Source organism: Monocercomonoides exilis (genome assembly GCF_001643675.1).
Source record: "Monocercomonoides exilis strain PA203 chromosome Unknown scaffold9-1957334, whole genome shotgun sequence".
In the NCBI taxonomy this organism is placed as follows: Eukaryota; Preaxostyla; order Oxymonadida; family Polymastigidae; genus Monocercomonoides; species Monocercomonoides exilis.
This window is the reverse complement of record NW_027150554.1, coordinates 1-16,389: the sequence shown is the minus strand read 5'-3', so window position 1 is coordinate 16,389 and position 16,389 is coordinate 1. Positions and strand designations below refer to the sequence as shown.

General features: G+C 35.8%; 4 protein-coding genes across 4 annotated transcripts; all 4 read right to left on the bottom strand.

Annotated features, from left to right (window-relative positions):
* Window positions 1-1,072: 1,072 nt before the first annotated feature.
* MONOS_17175 (uncharacterized protein) lies at window positions 1,073-1,333 on the bottom strand (the record flags this gene model as incomplete). Its single annotated transcript, XM_067870070.1, has 1 exon — window positions 1,073-1,333. One exon carries the CDS (start codon window positions 1,331-1,333, stop codon window positions 1,073-1,075), a length of 261 nt encoding a protein of 86 aa, XP_067732239.1.
* A 39-nt stretch (window positions 1,334-1,372) lies between these two features.
* Window positions 1,373-1,750, bottom strand: MONOS_17174 (uncharacterized protein; the record flags this gene model as incomplete). The annotated part of the gene is made up of 1 exon (XM_067870069.1): window positions 1,373-1,750. One exon carries the CDS (start codon window positions 1,748-1,750, stop codon window positions 1,373-1,375), a length of 378 nt encoding a protein of 125 aa, XP_067732238.1.
* Window positions 1,751-2,859: 1,109 nt separating this feature from the next.
* Window positions 2,860-3,477, bottom strand: MONOS_13956c2 (uncharacterized protein; the record flags this gene model as incomplete). The annotated part of the gene is made up of 1 exon (XM_067866710.1): window positions 2,860-3,477. One exon carries the CDS (start codon window positions 3,475-3,477, stop codon window positions 2,860-2,862), a length of 618 nt encoding a protein of 205 aa, XP_067732237.1.
* A 2,078-nt stretch (window positions 3,478-5,555) lies between these two features.
* Window positions 5,556-5,762, bottom strand: MONOS_17173 (uncharacterized protein; the record flags this gene model as incomplete). The annotated part of the gene is made up of 1 exon (XM_067870068.1): window positions 5,556-5,762. The coding sequence occupies one exon, from the start codon at window positions 5,760-5,762 to the stop codon at window positions 5,556-5,558; it is 207 nt and encodes a 68-aa protein (XP_067732236.1).
* Window positions 5,763-16,389: the final 10,627 nt, after the last annotated feature.

Below are 16,389 nucleotides of genomic sequence, written 5' to 3'. Positions count from 1 at the left end.
TAAGGAATCACTATTTTTTCTCTTCAACATGCATTTCTTCAAGCATATCAACAAGCTCTTCAAAAATATCTGTTTCTTTTGTTTCACTGATTCCAACTTGCCTGTTGGCTTTCGAAGCTCTCATCTCATAGAATTATCCTTCAAATATGCCTTTTCTTCAAAATTGCTTTCTTTCTCTGTTTCATCTTCAATTGCTCACTGAAGGTGCATGTTATAATGCGATCTCTCGAAGATCATCCATATAATCATTAATTCCAAATATTGTCTTCTGCCTTGATCTTTCTGTTTTCTGAGAATTCTTTCAACTTCCAAATGAAAAATGTCAGATTCGATCTTTAAAGATTGTGCACCCAATGATCGGCTATTCTTGGTTTGATATTGAATCACTTCCATTGACATATAATTTCAGCTGATATTTCGTTATAGAATATATAATCCTTTTGCGTTTCGGAAAAGAAAATAAAAGATGAGGCCTGATGATGAATTTGACGGGAGCTGAATGAAAGAGAAGGAGACGAAAATAGAGCAGGACGTGAGAGTAGAGAAAGAGAGCCAGGATCAGCAAGACTAGTAGAAGATGGAAGTTTAGCTTGGGACTGCAGTGAAGGAGATAAAGATGTTCTGAGAGAAGGAGAAGATTGAAGTTGGATGTTCATTAAAAAGGATGAATCGACAAGTGAAGAGGCGCAATGAGAAAGAGGATGAAGAGCAATGTTTGTATTTACAGCAAGATCAGCAGCTGAATCAAAAGGCGCAACCGAATTGAGGGCAGGTTATTTCTGCATCAGATCCATTGCCATTGAATTCTTCTTCAACGTGAAGAAAGACTCAAATTTTGATAACGACAGCAAAGAAAACAGCTTCGACAGTGCATCTCTTCTTCCAGGCACGCTGCTCTGACTGAATGTTCTTGTCCATTTCTCCTTCTGAAACAGCAGAAGCGATCCTTTCCCTGTTCCTTTTCTTTCCTTTCTGTGTGTAATTTCTGTTTCCTCTTTGTATGGCCACAAGCCCCTCCACTTCATCCCCCTTCCTCTTCTCAACTCCGCCCTGCTCTGCCTCAGCCCGCTCTTCAGAGCCTCATCAGATCCAACCGCGTTCTCATCTGCCTCGCATCAAGTACATCATACACAGTAACCTTCCGCATCTTCCACACAAATTGACCGTTTTCCTCGCTTTTGATTCGCGCATAGCGGCAAGGCAAATCCAGTTCATCGCTCAAATCTTCCAGGTCAGAATTAGCTAAATCATTCAGCATGCAGTCCAATTTCAGCTCTCTTGTCAAAACCGGCGTCTGGGTTTCTTTTGACTCTTGTTGCGCCTCGCTTGCCATTTTGTTCTCCTTCTGGTTAATTGGTGTGCCTATCTCAATTTAAGGTTGCAGTATTCCTTGGATGCTGCTAAACAGATTCTTGTCTTTTTCTTCTTTCTCAATTTTCCTGCGCTCCCGCTTTTCTTTTTTCTCCTTTTTCTTCTTCTGTATTTCCTGTTGTTTCATCAGCCGAAGCAGTTTTTCTCTCTGATCATTAGATTCCAATGAACTGAACATGATCTTCGCCTCTTCATCGTCCACTTTCCCTTTCTCATTCTGAAGCTCATCTTGCATCGCCCTTGTCACTTCTTTGTTCAAATCCTTCATTCCCATCACACTCAACGTCACCCATCCTCCTCCTCCTCCAATTCCTCCTCCTCCAACAGCAGGTGACAGCGGAGTTGTAGGTGTACCAACAGCCCCTCTCCCCATCTCCATCTCTTGGCTGTACGCAATCAAAGCTCTCCCTCCGAATCCTCTTCATCCACCGTCCATTCGCTTCCCTCGCGTAAAGTGTATTGTTCCAAAGGTGCCTCGTTCTGAAGAGGATTGTATATGTTGAGGAGAAGGAGAAGATGAAGGTGGGGGAAATTGTTGTTATGTTCTGTTGCTGCTGTTTTTGCTGAGCTAGCGATGAAAGAGGCTCTGGCTTTGGCTCATCTGAACGCGTTTCGTCTTTTTTTACCGTTTTGAATTGATTCTTTCGTGTTTTCATTCTTTTCTGCTTCTGTTTGATTATATTTGCTTTTGAAAATACTGCTTTGGGGTTGTTCATTAAATCCTCCAAAATCACTTCTTTTCCTCATCTTTTCCATCTTCATCTCCTTCAAATTCTTCCTTGTTTCCATTTTCATTCAAAGAATTATTCCATTCTTTCTCTTCTTTCTCATACTTTTCGCCATCCCCCTCATTTTTTACAGCGTTCACAGTAATTCCTGGTCTTTTTATCGACTCGTTAATCGGTGCAGGAGAAAGCAGCAGGTTTGGCCTGACCATCAAAAGCACTTCATTCACAACAGAAACACGTTGAAGCTCAAGCACCTAGTAATACCTTCGCATCAACCTCTGTTTCTCTCTCTGTTTGTGTCTCTTCTCTCTTCGCTCTTCTTCATCACTGATGATGGAGCTGTCGGAAAAGCATTCACTTTCTTCATTTTTCTTGGTTTCATTCAAAGAATCTCTTCTAATCAATGATAAATTCTCATTTTCTTCTGCTTTCACTTTATTTTCTTTTTCATCATCATTGTTATTTTCATCATTTGTAGATTTCAATGCCTTCCTCATCTTAATCAGTTCTCTAATTATTCTCTCCTCTCTTCTCTCGTTCCTTGCTCCTCTCTTTCTTTCCTTCGCTCTCTCTCTCTTTCTCTTTCTCTCATCCTTTTCTCCAGATTCTCCGAATACCGCTCCACCATCCGAAACTCTGCAAACAGCTGCAGCGCTTCAAACACATCTTGTGCGAGAAAAAAGTGTTGCCTTTTCCTTCCACTTCCGAACGATTGCTTCATCCTCCTAATCTGCTGCTCTTTGCCTGTCGGAAATCTGTTTCAAGAAAAGCGCAGCAACGAAGAAGAATAAGAATAAGAAGAGAAAGAAGAAGAGGAAGAAGAAGAGGTTGAAGTTTGTGTCTTTGTGATGGAGGAGGTGGGGGAATTGAATGAAGAAGTGGCTGAAATGGCAGGTGGAATGGAGGAATAAGCAGAAGAATGGATTCTGAATGAAATTGGCTCTGATTGGTTGACAGAAGAAGAGGAGGAAGAAGAACGCGAAGCACCAGAAGCAGCAGCCACTTGTGCACAGCGGTTGAAATAGCATCTGAGGAAGAGAGGATGCGTTGCTCTTATGCATCGCGCCATAGCAATTTCAGAGCGATGAGGTGGTTTTGGATGGATAGAGAGGTCAGTTACTGCTGGAGAAGATGAAGAAGATGAAGATGAAGATGAGGAAGATGAAGATGAAGGAGAGGGTGAAGGAGATGACTGAGGAAGAGAAAGAAAAGATTTATTCGGCAATGAAGAAGGAGATGTTCCTGTTACTGTACTTTTGCCAGCAGTCGAATAAGTCAAAAATGTTTGTATAGAATTTTGATTGCTTTTTCTCTGTCTTTGTCTTCGTGACACATAAGACGGATTCTGTAGGGTTACTTCTTGTGGAGGAACGAACATAGGAAGTAGCAGACGCGGCGCATGTTTTCTTTTGAAGTGTTCAATGATTTCATCAATTTCTGCTTTTTCTGCTCTTTCTTGTGATGAATTCACTTCTGACTGTTCGGATGAAGAGGAAGATGAAGAAAAATGTGATGATGATGATGATTTCTGTATTGATGTCAATGATAATGATTATTTCTATGACCATGCCTGTTCTGTTTCATTTGTCTGTTTCTATCTCATAAACATTCGCACACCGGAAACACACATTCTTCTGTCAAATCGTCTGTCATTGGAATAATCTGCAACCAAACGCCGAAGGCTCTCGTGTTTTCTGATTGGAGCCGAGAAGTGGTGGATGCTATGGATTGATGTGAGAGCAGCTTCAGAACAGAATTTGGTGTAGAAGAAGAGGCTGAAGAAGAAAGTGTTGATATTTCATCTGCATAGCTCCGCAGATATCTCTTTATCTTCATCTTCAGTCTTTTCAATTTCTCTTCCTTCTTTTTCACTTTTTCTCTCTCCTTCTCTCTTCCTCCTTCTTTCTCTAAATAACCTCCATATCATTAATGAATTTCTCATTTGGGAACAATAATTTCTTCAACTCATCATCCGACGCTGCTGTTAGCTAAATAAAATAAATGATGCAAAAGACTCCATTTTTCTGTCTATTGTTTTTTGTTAATAAATACCTGTGCTTGAAATACCCAGCAGCTGTGGCACAAATTGAGTAAAAAGGAAGAAAGAGACGACTTTTTTGATTGGGGAGCTGGCTGCAGATGCGAAAGTGGTTGAATGTTGTAAATGAAACAAAGAAATCTGCCTAATGATGTCCTTTTGGTGGAAGGAGGTTCTTGCAAAAGAAGAAGAACGTTGGAATGAGTTGGAAGATGTTGAAGATCTGCAAGAATCCACATATTGATGGCTCGTGGCAGCTCTGGTTGTGCTTGTGATGTTACACAAAAAAGATGTTCTATCTGTCGAGGATATTTGAGGAAAGAGAGCATTTGATGGAAGCTGAAATCATTTATTGAGGCAAAGTAAGAAAAAAAAGAGGAGGAGAAGGAGATCTGTGGTGTTTGAATGGAGTGTCATTCACAGAAGATAAGGAGTGACATTAAAAGAGGAGAACTTTTATTGGAAAGAGAAGATAATTCCTGCATTTTGCGATGTATATTTGACTTTTTCGATCATGGAAACTACAAAGCGGTTTGTGGATGACTGATTTGAGAAGGAAGAAGAAGAAGAAGAAGTTGACGACGAAGAGAAGAAATGTTTAGTGGTCTGTGAGAAGAGGAAGTCTCGTTTCATGTGGAATGAACAGTCAGCTGCAACACAGTGACAATAGAGGAAGCCAAATGCGCAGAAGAGGGTTCCCGGTTCAGTCTTTTTCATCAGCTCTGACTCCAATGATGACACAAACGGTGGTAGGTGATCGTGGAGGAGACCCATTGCCCACTCTAAAAAGAAGAAACTGAATGAAATTATAACAAAAAAAGAGATTGTTCATATGTTTACGTATCAATAAATTGTAAAAATTAAAATGAGGGTTTGAAAAGTTAAAAAAAATAAAAACAAGAAATATGATAAAAACAATGAAAACAAAAAGATAAAAATATGACAAACATTATCAAGTCAGGAATAGCGCCTTCATCACATCTTGTACAGAGCTTATTAGCAATTGTTTGAATGAGTCCAATCTGACTGGAAAGATTGAATGAATCGGTGATTTTTATGCAGAGGGGGCCCAAACAAAAAATTCGATGAAGATTGTAAATAAACACATCATATAATGACCGATTCGGCCAACTCACAAGAAAAAGATGAAGTTCATAATAAATGATGGAAAAAGTTCAGAAAATTTCAAAAATTCAAAAATACATTAAAAAATTAACACACAAAAATTTTTTGTTATTATTAAAAGAAAAATTCAACTCACACCACATCGCTTCAAATCTTCGTCATTGCCAAAGTCGATCTGTTTGGAATTTTTTTTCTTTTCTTTAATCAAGCTCAAAATATTTTGCCTTCTTTTCTGCTTTCCTGACCTCCCTCTCCTTCGAAAATCCAGGCAATCTTGAAAGAAAAAACTAAAATTAACCGAAAATAGCTGTATTCACTTGCTGGTCCACAAAGTTTGCTGCTCTGGGCGCATCAAGCTTCGCCTCTTCAAATACCTCCTCTTCAAGTGACATGCACTGCATCTGCTCCACAATCACAATCTCATTCGGCCGGATGATCTTCTCCTTCTCCAGCGCATCTGCCACACACGATGTCAATTTGAACATGTCCAAAGTTGTCATGTTAAGCCCTTGGATGAAACCATTGCATCCTCTTTTTCCACTGCTAACACCACACTAATCTGAATCAGCAATGTGTTACATCCAAAATATGACCCCATAAAGCTGCCACACTCTCTCCCATTGTATGTGTACAGACTGTCCGGTAAGTGGAACTTGCGAGCGAATTACACAGAGGGGTTTGCATCCGAAAAAGCGTGTCGTTCGTCTCTCGCTTTTCATCCACTAATATTCGGTTTATATTCGCTTCAGAGTTTGCGTTCGATGCATAGAACAGATTGCAATATGTGCCTTGTGCCGCATACGAAATGAACAGCAAGCATTTGATGTTTACGAGTTGAATCACAAAAAAATACTCATGAAAAAAAGAATCGCTTTCAAATAAATTTCTGAATGTGGATTTTATATTTTTTAATTTTCATTGATATTCCATTCGCGGGCTGACACATTTTTGATGTAAATTATCGCACTGATTGCTATTATTGTCGCTTTTATAATTGTCATAAAATGTGAATATGGTTATTCATTTCATAAAATGCATTTTTATTTAATCATAAAAAAAATATTGAATATATACATATATATTTTTAAGACTCAATAAAATACAAAAACCAAAAAAAAGTCACCATTTCATGAAAATATGTCAAATTGAAAATCTCGATCACAAAAGTGGTCACTAATTTTTCTTCAGATTTTGCAACAAACAGACATAAAAAGATGTGGGGAAGCGGTTTGTGCGGAAATCTGAGAAAAAATTAGTGACCACTTTTGTGATCGCCAGTCATTTTGAAAAACACTTTTATTAAGGTTCTCATCAGATTTGATCCGTTGAACGATCGGAACTATTATAAAACTGAAACTTGAAATGACTGGCGATCACAAAAGTGGTCACTAATTTTTCTTCAGATTTTGCAACAAACCGCTTCCCCACATCTTTTTATGTCTGTTTGTTGCAAAATCTGAAGAAAAATTAGTGACCACTTTTGTGATCGAGATTTTCAATTTGACATATTTTCATGAAATATTTGCTTTTTGTTGTATGATGATATATTTTTGAAATTTGTTTTGTAATATTATCGATTATTATGAAAAATTTATTTTTGTTGATATCTTTATAAATATATAACATGTTTATCAATAAATTGTTTAGTGAACAAGTGGAAAAATTTACTATGAAAAGTGAAAAATATACGTTAAAAAATAACAATCGTTTTGCAATCAAAATGACATAAAAAACAAAAAGTACTTCACAATATTGATCATTAAAAAATTGAAAACAGTCAGAAATTTTCTAATCAGATTCATCAACTTTCAAAAGAAACATAATTCAATCACATAATCATTAAACAATCACCAAATATCAACTAAATATCAACAATTTTGAACAATAAAAAATATAAGAAGAAATAGTACAAATTTAACAAATTCGTGGTATCAAAGACAATTCCAAACAAAAAAGAATACTTATATAAAAAGTACAAAAACTAACTTGTCTATTTTCCATCTGTTTTTTATCCTCTCTCCCCTTTCTGATATTTCTCTAACTTTGACTCAAAAAGATCAAATCCAACAAAGAAAAAAGACAGACACAATGATAAAACAACATTTCACACTCTCAACAACTCTCCCTTCCAAAAACCTTACCCAAAGATCAATGAATTCCCTCACAACTCTCTTTATTAATGAATCTCGATAAATACAATTATTATAGGGATAATAACCAATTCAATAATAGGGACATTATAGGGACAAAAAGCACAAGAAAACAATCGGATTCTAACTGTTGTGCACCTGGGAGGCTGTTCGTCGTATCCAGGTCCGGATATTGCAGCCTTCGGGCTGCAATATCTAATACGAACAGTCATGTCCAGCACCCTTCCGATAGAGTGCCAGCTAAGCATACACAACAACTAGTTTCTTAATAAGGGACACCAAAAGAACAATTTTGAGATTCATTAAAAGAAGAAGAGTCAAGAAGAAGCTCAAATCTCCTTGAAAGAAGATCTTGAGAAGATTGAGAAAGAAGAGAAGAGTTAGATGATGTGATATCAGAGTGAAATGACTTTCTTGATCTTTGAACTTTTTCTTTCATTGTTGAAGATTCGAGGGCAACCAGAGAGCGTTGAGGAAGATATCCAACAGCTGAAGCAGAGACAAATGAGCCCTTGCGCTCAAAATATAAGTAGTCCTTCATGTGAGGGACTGACAATGACGGCCATGAGATTTGCTGAGATGGTACATACTCTTCAAAGTACCTCTCATGCTCAAAGTTATTGACAGATGTTGAAGATGGTGAAGAGTTCGATGATGATGTTGAGAAAATGTTTGATTGTGAAGTTGAAGAAGCTGATGTCGAAGTGTTCATATTGTTTTCGAAGAAGTTGATCAAATCATGAAGTGTGGTGATGTGTTCAGTCGAAAGATTGTTGTCGATTGCATTCACTAACGCACCAAATTCACTATCACAGATATTTTTTCCATGGTGCTCAGCGAAGAAGTTGAGTTGAGTATTTTTCTTTTTGAGAAGTTTCGATTGTTTGGAGAGGATGAAGTGAAGAAGGAAGCGATTTCGGTTGTGTGGTACCGAATCGCAGAAGAACTTAAAAGTGTGAGTGTCTGAGAAGAAGTGCCTTTTGATCACAGATTCCAGACACTCAATGACAAATCTGTGATCATTTGAGAGGCAGTCGGAGAAGAAGTTGAATGTTCGTTTTTCAAGTTGATTATTTATTTTTTGAAGAGAGATGATTGTGAATTGAGAAACTTGTTGATAATTGAAGAATTCCTGTTGAAGTTGATTTTTTCTGATAGGGAGTTTCCATTTTTCTTTAAAGTCGAAGACGAAGACTGCTTCTCCCTCTTTCAGATTGTCGACTGTTGATTGATAATGTTTTCGTTGCATTTCTGCAACTAGTCGATGTTGACGAAGAAGTTTGAGTGTGTGAAATTCAGCAGAAGAAAGTCCATTTTTGTTTTGTGAAGATTTGAGTTTATTCTCCAAATAGCTCAACTTCTCACACATTCCACACAGATCAGTACGCCTTTTCGCTTTCGAGAAGTTTGATGTCAGCTTGTAGAAGTGGGAAAGAGAAATTTTGATATTTGTTTCTTCTGTAAACTCTTTCCATAATTTCGTCTTGGGCTTGAAGATTAATCTCTTTTCGTTGGGAGAAAAGATGCCCGTTTTCTTTCGTTTTTCTTTCAGTGCTTCCAATCCATAACTTGTTGAAATTGACGAAGAGAGTGGAGGAATGGAAGTTGTTCGATGAGGTGGTGTGATGAATGCAGATGACGTAGCAGTTGTTGTTGTTGACGATGATGATGAGTTATTTGAAGTGTTATTATTTGATGTTTCTGAAGAAGATGATGAACCACCAAATTGAAGAGTTGACAGTGTTGGTTTTGTTTTTTCCTTGATGTAGAATGAAAGTGAAGGAACGTAGCCTTGAACATAAAGATCTTTCCATGAAGAACTCCATTTGTCACTATCGAATTCAGAAACACTTTCATCATTGCAAATATTCCAAAAACTATTGATTCCACTTTTTCTTTTCACAACTGCGATGTAATGTCCGTTTTGTTGATCCAGACGTTTGAATAGTATTTGTCCAGAAAAATGATATATGATTGTTTCTTGATTATCTTTTTGAAGATGTTGAATATCTTTAGAAGAAAATCCTTTACAAAACGTGCGCTGATTGACTCTGTCTGTTTCCATTAGTAATGTTCTCGAAGGTGCTGAACTAGCAGAATCAGTGCATTCATGACAGAGGGCTAGCACCTCTGGAAATGCAGCCATTTCCTCCCATCTCGCAGCACAGCATTTTTCCTTGCATTCATCGCAATAAACACAATTCTTTTCGTTTAAAACTTCAGTCGCAAAAAGAGAAGATAGGCCGTTGTGAGGAGAAGAAGAATTGATAACGACATTGTCACAAATTTCATTGAAGTGTGATGTGATTTTTTGACATTTTTGGCATTTGAAATGTGTGATTAAAACAGGATTGAAGGTATCCTTGTTTATTAACTCATTTTTTTGAAGAAGTTGGTGAAGATTGTCAAACGCCTCGATGACATTTTGTTGCTGTCTGCTTCTATATCCACAAAAGTCTTCCCATTTGTTGATCAGTGATGGGACCCATGAACGCACTGTCATTCCATCTTTGGTAAGTTGTTGACAAACACTCAATACTCGAGAAGATAAATTGTTTTGAAATGAAATGGTTTTAATTATTGATTGTTTTTGTGAAGTGATTGAAGATATACATTGAAGGAGAGAGGCAAGATAGCAAGTATTTCCAAGATTTTTTAATCCTTTCTTTGTTTTTGATGAAGCGATTGAAGTGGTTTTGACACTTGAAGAAATTGATGGAGAATGAGATTGAATTTCAGGAAGAAAATCCATTGTGTAATTATTTGAAATGATATTCATATTATTTTTACAATTTGAATTATAACTTTCGTCTGAATGAGTGTTTTGTGGAGATGGAGAAGTGTTGCTGTCTTTTGCAAATGAAGATAGAAGATCTTGAAATGCCTGTGGAGGAACAAGAGTGGGAGAAGTGACATATTCAAGCAATTGCTTGCTCACCCAATCATTTTCATTTCTTAAATATGAAGAAGAATTGCAAGTTAATGAAGAATTGATTGTCATTTTTTGTTGCTTTTTGGATGAAGAGGAAGAAGATGAAGATAAAAATGGGGAAGATGAAGAATAAGAATAAGAAGAAGGAGGAGGAGGAGGAGGAGAAGAAGAAGAAGAAGAATTTGAAGAAGAATTTGAAGAAGAATTTGAAGAAGAAGAATTTGAAGAAGAAGAATTTGAAGAAGAAGAAGAATTTGAAGAAGAAGAATTTGAAGAAGAGGAAGAAGATGAAGAAGAAGAAAAAGAAGAAAAAGAAGAAGAAGGAGGAGGAGGAGAAGAAGAAGGAGAACAAGGAGGAAGAGGAGAAGAAGAAGAATATGTTGACGATTGTTTTGTTTTGAAGAATTTGTGAATTGGTATTGGAGATGGAGAAGAGTGACGTTTGTGATTTGAATTATTCTTTTTATTTTTTGTTGACCTCCTTTCTCTCCTTATTGGGGTGTTGATTGGAGCATCAATAGCTTCAGACGATGAAAAAGTTGATGCAGATGAATTTTTTTCCGAAATAGAACTTGATTTTTTATTTTGTTGATGTGATTTTTCTGATAATGAAGATTTCTTTTTCTTTGAAGAAGAATTTTCTGTAACAATTTCATTTTCCCAGGCTCTTCATCAATATATCTGGTGTAATCTGGCTCAGCTCGCTGCTTTTTCTTTGCTGATTGAAGAGAAGTGGATGCTTCAGTTGAATGGGCCAACATCCAGTTGTTGCCCTTTTTCCCAATCCCTGTTCATTTAAGCCTAAAATGAACAGAGAAAATTATTCAAAAAATTCAAATAAAAACAAACCACTTTTGCAAGACGGAAGATGAGGTTTTAGAGGAGTGATGATAAATCCTTGGTTTTTCTTCAGCGTTTGCTTCGCGTAAATAAATTTTCCCTCTGTGACATCATATCCATAGTCTTGTAAATCGGATAATGATGTGTTGCGTGACAGCGCTTGCAGCATTACTGTCTGAGTGTGCAAAGGAGCGTTGTTGTACACCACAGACAGGTCTTCCAGCAGCTTTATGTGATATTCTGTTCATGAGAAAAATATTGAATTAATAGTTAAGAAAATAACAACAATGACAGTTCATGAAATTTTCTATATAAAACATGAATAAATAAAAAATCAAACCGTTCAATGTCTTCAGTAAATCGTTAATTACAGAAGTTGATTGCCTGTAAGAATAAAACAAATAGGCAAGTAACGAATCCACGTCATCTCCGCCGATGCGCTTAATTTCATTCCATAATACTTTGCATCGAGAATATAGAGTCGATTGAGGTTTGGAAATATTCATTGTTTATATTTTTCTGAATTTATTATGGAACAAAAGTCACATTTCTTTTTCGGTGAAAAACACCATGTTTCACACAAAAATAAGTATTTATGCAATTTGATTTTATTAAAATGATGAATTGATATTGGAAACTGATATCACTATTTTTTGTCTTTTTCCAAAAATCAACGCATAAATGTTTCTCATTAAAACTAATTATAATAACATAATAACAATAAATCATAAACAAATATATGAAAAAAAATATAAATAATAAATAAATATTTCTATACGAAAATTTTCATGAAAATATGTCAAATTGAAAATCTCGATCACAAAAGTGGTCACTAATTTTTCTTCAGATTTTGCAACAAACAGACATAAAAAGATGTGGGGAAGCGGTTTGTTGCAAATCTGAAAAATTAGTGACCACTTTTGTGATCGCCAGTCATTCAAGTTTCAGTTTTATAATAGTTCCGATCGTTCAACGGATCAAATCTGATGAGAACCTTAATAAAAGTGTTTTTCAAAATGACTGGCGATCACAAAAGTGGTCACTAATTTTTTCTCAGATTTCCGCACAAACCGCTTCCCCACATCTTTTTATGTCTGTTTGTTGCAAAATCTGAAGAAAAATTAGTGACCACTTTTGTGATCGAGATTTTCAATTTGACATATTTTCATGAAATGGTGACTTTTTTTTGGTTTTTGTATTTTATTGAGTCTTAAAAATATATATGTATATATTCAATATTTTTTTTATGATTAAATAAAAATGCATTTTATGAAATGAAAAACCATATTCACATTATTTATTTCAACATTAAAATGTTTTGAAAAATATAACGTGCTTGAGAAATTTTTGAAGAAGACTCATAAAAATGCTAAAAGTCCACCATCGCGACAAGAAATAGAAACAATTCACCTTTAAGAAATGTATCTGAAACTGCATCTTCATCGAATTTTTATTTCATTTATTCGTTATCATTCTAATATCGTTTATTATTTGTTTTTATGTTTTAAAAATTTTTTTGAAGTTCACATATTTTCCAATTTTCATTTCTTTTTCATTTTTTGATAACATGAACATTTCATCACTTTTTGTTATTTGTTAAATAATCAATTCATCTGACAATTGAACAAAATCTATCATGCTTTTGAAACAATACAAGCAATTTATTAGAATACAACAGACACTGTTGAAAGAGAAAAAGAATAAACATAAGTTACGTTGAAAGATGAAAAAAACATTTTTCAGAAAAATTAAGATACTTGGAGAAAGCACTGTTTAATTGAAGAATTGCTTCATTTTTGTTGAATGAAGAAGAAGATGGTAAAGAAGAATAAGAAGAAGAAATGAAGTAAAAGAGAAATGTGCAATCAATTGAATGATGTTTCTGAAGAAGATAATGAAAAGGCTTCATGTGATGCTGTCATTGAGATAAAATATTGAATATGGCAAATGAACTTCATATTGATAAGAAAAACATAAACACAAAAAATTCACAAACAGATTGAGCCATATCAAATAATTTGGATATCTATCGTTCATCGAATGCTCTTGAGTGGTTGCCTCCTCTTTCCCCTCAGAAACTGAAAATGTTGATTTCTTCAAATTCCTCTTCTTCATCTTCTTTCAATCACATCCATCAGGGTTCAGTCATTCTCTCCCTTCTCTTATCCTCTCATCATATTCTCTTCTCCAATACACATGCGTTCCCACCTCTTTCACTTCTTTTGAATCTTCTCTTCCAAAACCCAGCTCATTTACTCTAACTTCCTCCATCTCTGCGCTTCATCAAACACTTCATCAATTTCTCCAAAACTCATCCATTTACAAGTCCCCTCAAATCGTGCTGCAACTGATTGCGCTTGAAGCTTCCTGTTTCTTCCTTCAAATATCACTCATTGTCTGTTTCCTATTCAATATATATACATTTCAAAAAAAAAATAAAAAATTGAAAAAAAAAAGACACACTTGAACGTTGTGTGAAAATGACTCAAGCCGAGCAAACTCATTTCAACTTCTTTTGAGTCTCCTCCCTTTCCTTCTTTCTCCAACACACCTTTCAGCAGGCAAGCCACACAAATCAACAGCAATTCCACTGAAAGGCCTTCATTCAGAATTACGTTCCATTGCAAACATTCCCACAGGAGCATTTCATCCTTTTATTTTTCGTTTTTCTTCTCTTCATCAGAATTCTTACTTTCAAATCTTTTCATTTTCAAAGAAAAAAACAAGCCACCGTCCCGTTTAACCTTTGGCCCTTCAAAACATCTCCCGATACTCCAACGCCAAAATCCCAACACCAACCCCAATCCCTTTCCATCCACAATTTTCTCGATTATCTTTTCAACAACCCACTCCACAAATCGCACCCGTCTCTTCAAATCTCACATCTTCCCATATTTCATCCATTTCTTCGCTTTTCTCTTTTTTGCTCCAGGTCCCTCAAATCGTTCAATCGCCCAAGCCCCTTTCAAAAGTCAATAAAAAATTTATTTATTTCATAATAATAAAAAAAGAACAGATAAAATCGCATAAGCAGTGATTCAGTAATGCCCCATGCACACCATAAAACATTTGTTACTGGTCCTGCTGCCTTCGGAAAAATCAAGATGAAGCAACATATTGGTTCATTTTCTGAATGTTGAAGGAACATCTACTTCAAAAGAGTCACAAATATCGATTAAAATACCTGAAGATGCACATTCATAAACTTTTTCCTCTGCATCATTTTCATTCTTTTACCTCAAAACAGGCAAGACGAAGGGCAACAAAACATTCATTTATTGTTTGGTTATTTAATAAGGGTCTGCAACCTATAATTTTATTAGTGAAGATTTTTGATAAATTATTTGCAGCAGCCTGAGCATATTTGAGCTACTATTGAGCGCAAACACAGATGCACTCATGCGAGTTATAGCATTGAAGAAGAACAGGGATTTAGCCTTCAAATGGAGGAGCGGGTGGCTGTTTGCATCGATTGCTTCCAAAAAGTGAATTGATGAGGGAAGTTGCATGAAGTTTGAATCAAGTTATATGTTGCAAAATACATGATGCAACATCGGCTGTGATATTTTGAATGAAAAATGAATAAAGCAAGATACAAAAAAAGCGATTAAAATGTTAGAAAAGTTGAAATGAACAGCTTGTTCATTTCGAGCGAAATGTTGTGTACTTGGTATATCTTATGCTCAGGACTTATTTTGCGTGATTTTTATTTGGGAGAAGATTTTCTTTTGTGGAAAGGAAAGGGAATTGGAAGCATAGGACAATGGAGGAAGCGAACAGAGCGAAACACTCAGCTGGTCTTAACGACAAACGCATCGCCATTTACGCGAAACCCGTTGGAAAGCTATCAGCAAAGAAATGGCGTTAAATAAGTCTTTGAAAAAGAGTTGATTTCTTGTTTATTTAAGAATTATGTGTTTTAATCTGATATTACAGCTCGTTTCACAATGGATTCTGTGCTTTCAATGACTTTCTATTCCAGCCATTTATTGTCCAGTTGTCTGAATTTTTGTGGCAAGAGGAAATTTTATATTGCAAGAAAGCCAGGTGGGCTGATCATTTCGAGTGAGTTGGAGATAGGAAAATATTTCAAGAAAAAAAATGGTTTGATTTTCTTTTATTTCATTCATTTTCTTTTAAGGTGTTCTTTCAATGAATACAAATTGATCAAGTACAGGAATACCACAAAGAGAGGGAAGCCCTGAAATCCTTTGCAAAAGATCCAGAAGTTTTGAGATGATTCTTGTTTGGATTGCATTCAACGAAGTCATTCGTTTCTTACCATCTGTTTTGCATGCTGCATAGCCTGACAATGCTTAACATGAGTTTGCAAGAAAGAGAAAAGCAGTTTATTTGGCATTTTTGTTCGGAATGTTTTGCAGTTGCGACTCTTTTATCTGGGCTGATAAGCTGGATGGTCATTCACATTCAGAACACATTCAGTTTTTTCTATCGCCCAACGTGACTTGAAAAACCTGACATCTTCTATTTTTCTTCACCTTCGCTATCATTCTCAACAGTCTCACTTCAATAAAAGATGCTCATTGCCAGAATCGACACATCAATCACATAATCATAAAATTCGTCATTTTCTTCTTATTTCATTTGAAATTTTTGCAATTGAAGTCAACTTCATCAATTGTCAACGCCTTCTTCGATTTCGAATTATTCTCTGCCAATATCCTCATCAGACGTTTCGTTCGTTTGAATTATGAACACCAACGGACAAACACAATTTTCTTTTTGTGAGGGACAAAGCAGTTCAACCACTCATAGGCAATCAACGATTTGTGGACTTCATTCTTCATCTGTTTGTATCTCTTTCCCTTTCACATATTTTGTGATAAAGATTGTCTATTTCATCTGAAATCAACTCATCGAATAATGTGTTTTTATCGGTCGACATCATTCAAGTCATTTTCAACATCTTTATTAAAAGGATTGAATGCGTTTCACAATTCTCAATTGCTCCACCTTCATAGCTTTCATAATCTTCTTCTTCCTCCTCGTCATCATCTTTTTCTTATTATTTCTTTTTCAACTCCTTCAACTATTTTTGCAACTTCATCTTCTTCCTTCTTTATCTGCCTCTTTTCCTTGCTATTTAATTCCTTCAGCTTATCGTCATCTTTTATGAATTCCAAAATAAGCCAATGAAAACATTCTCATTCTGAGAAATACGATCTGAAAGCTTTAATTTCTATG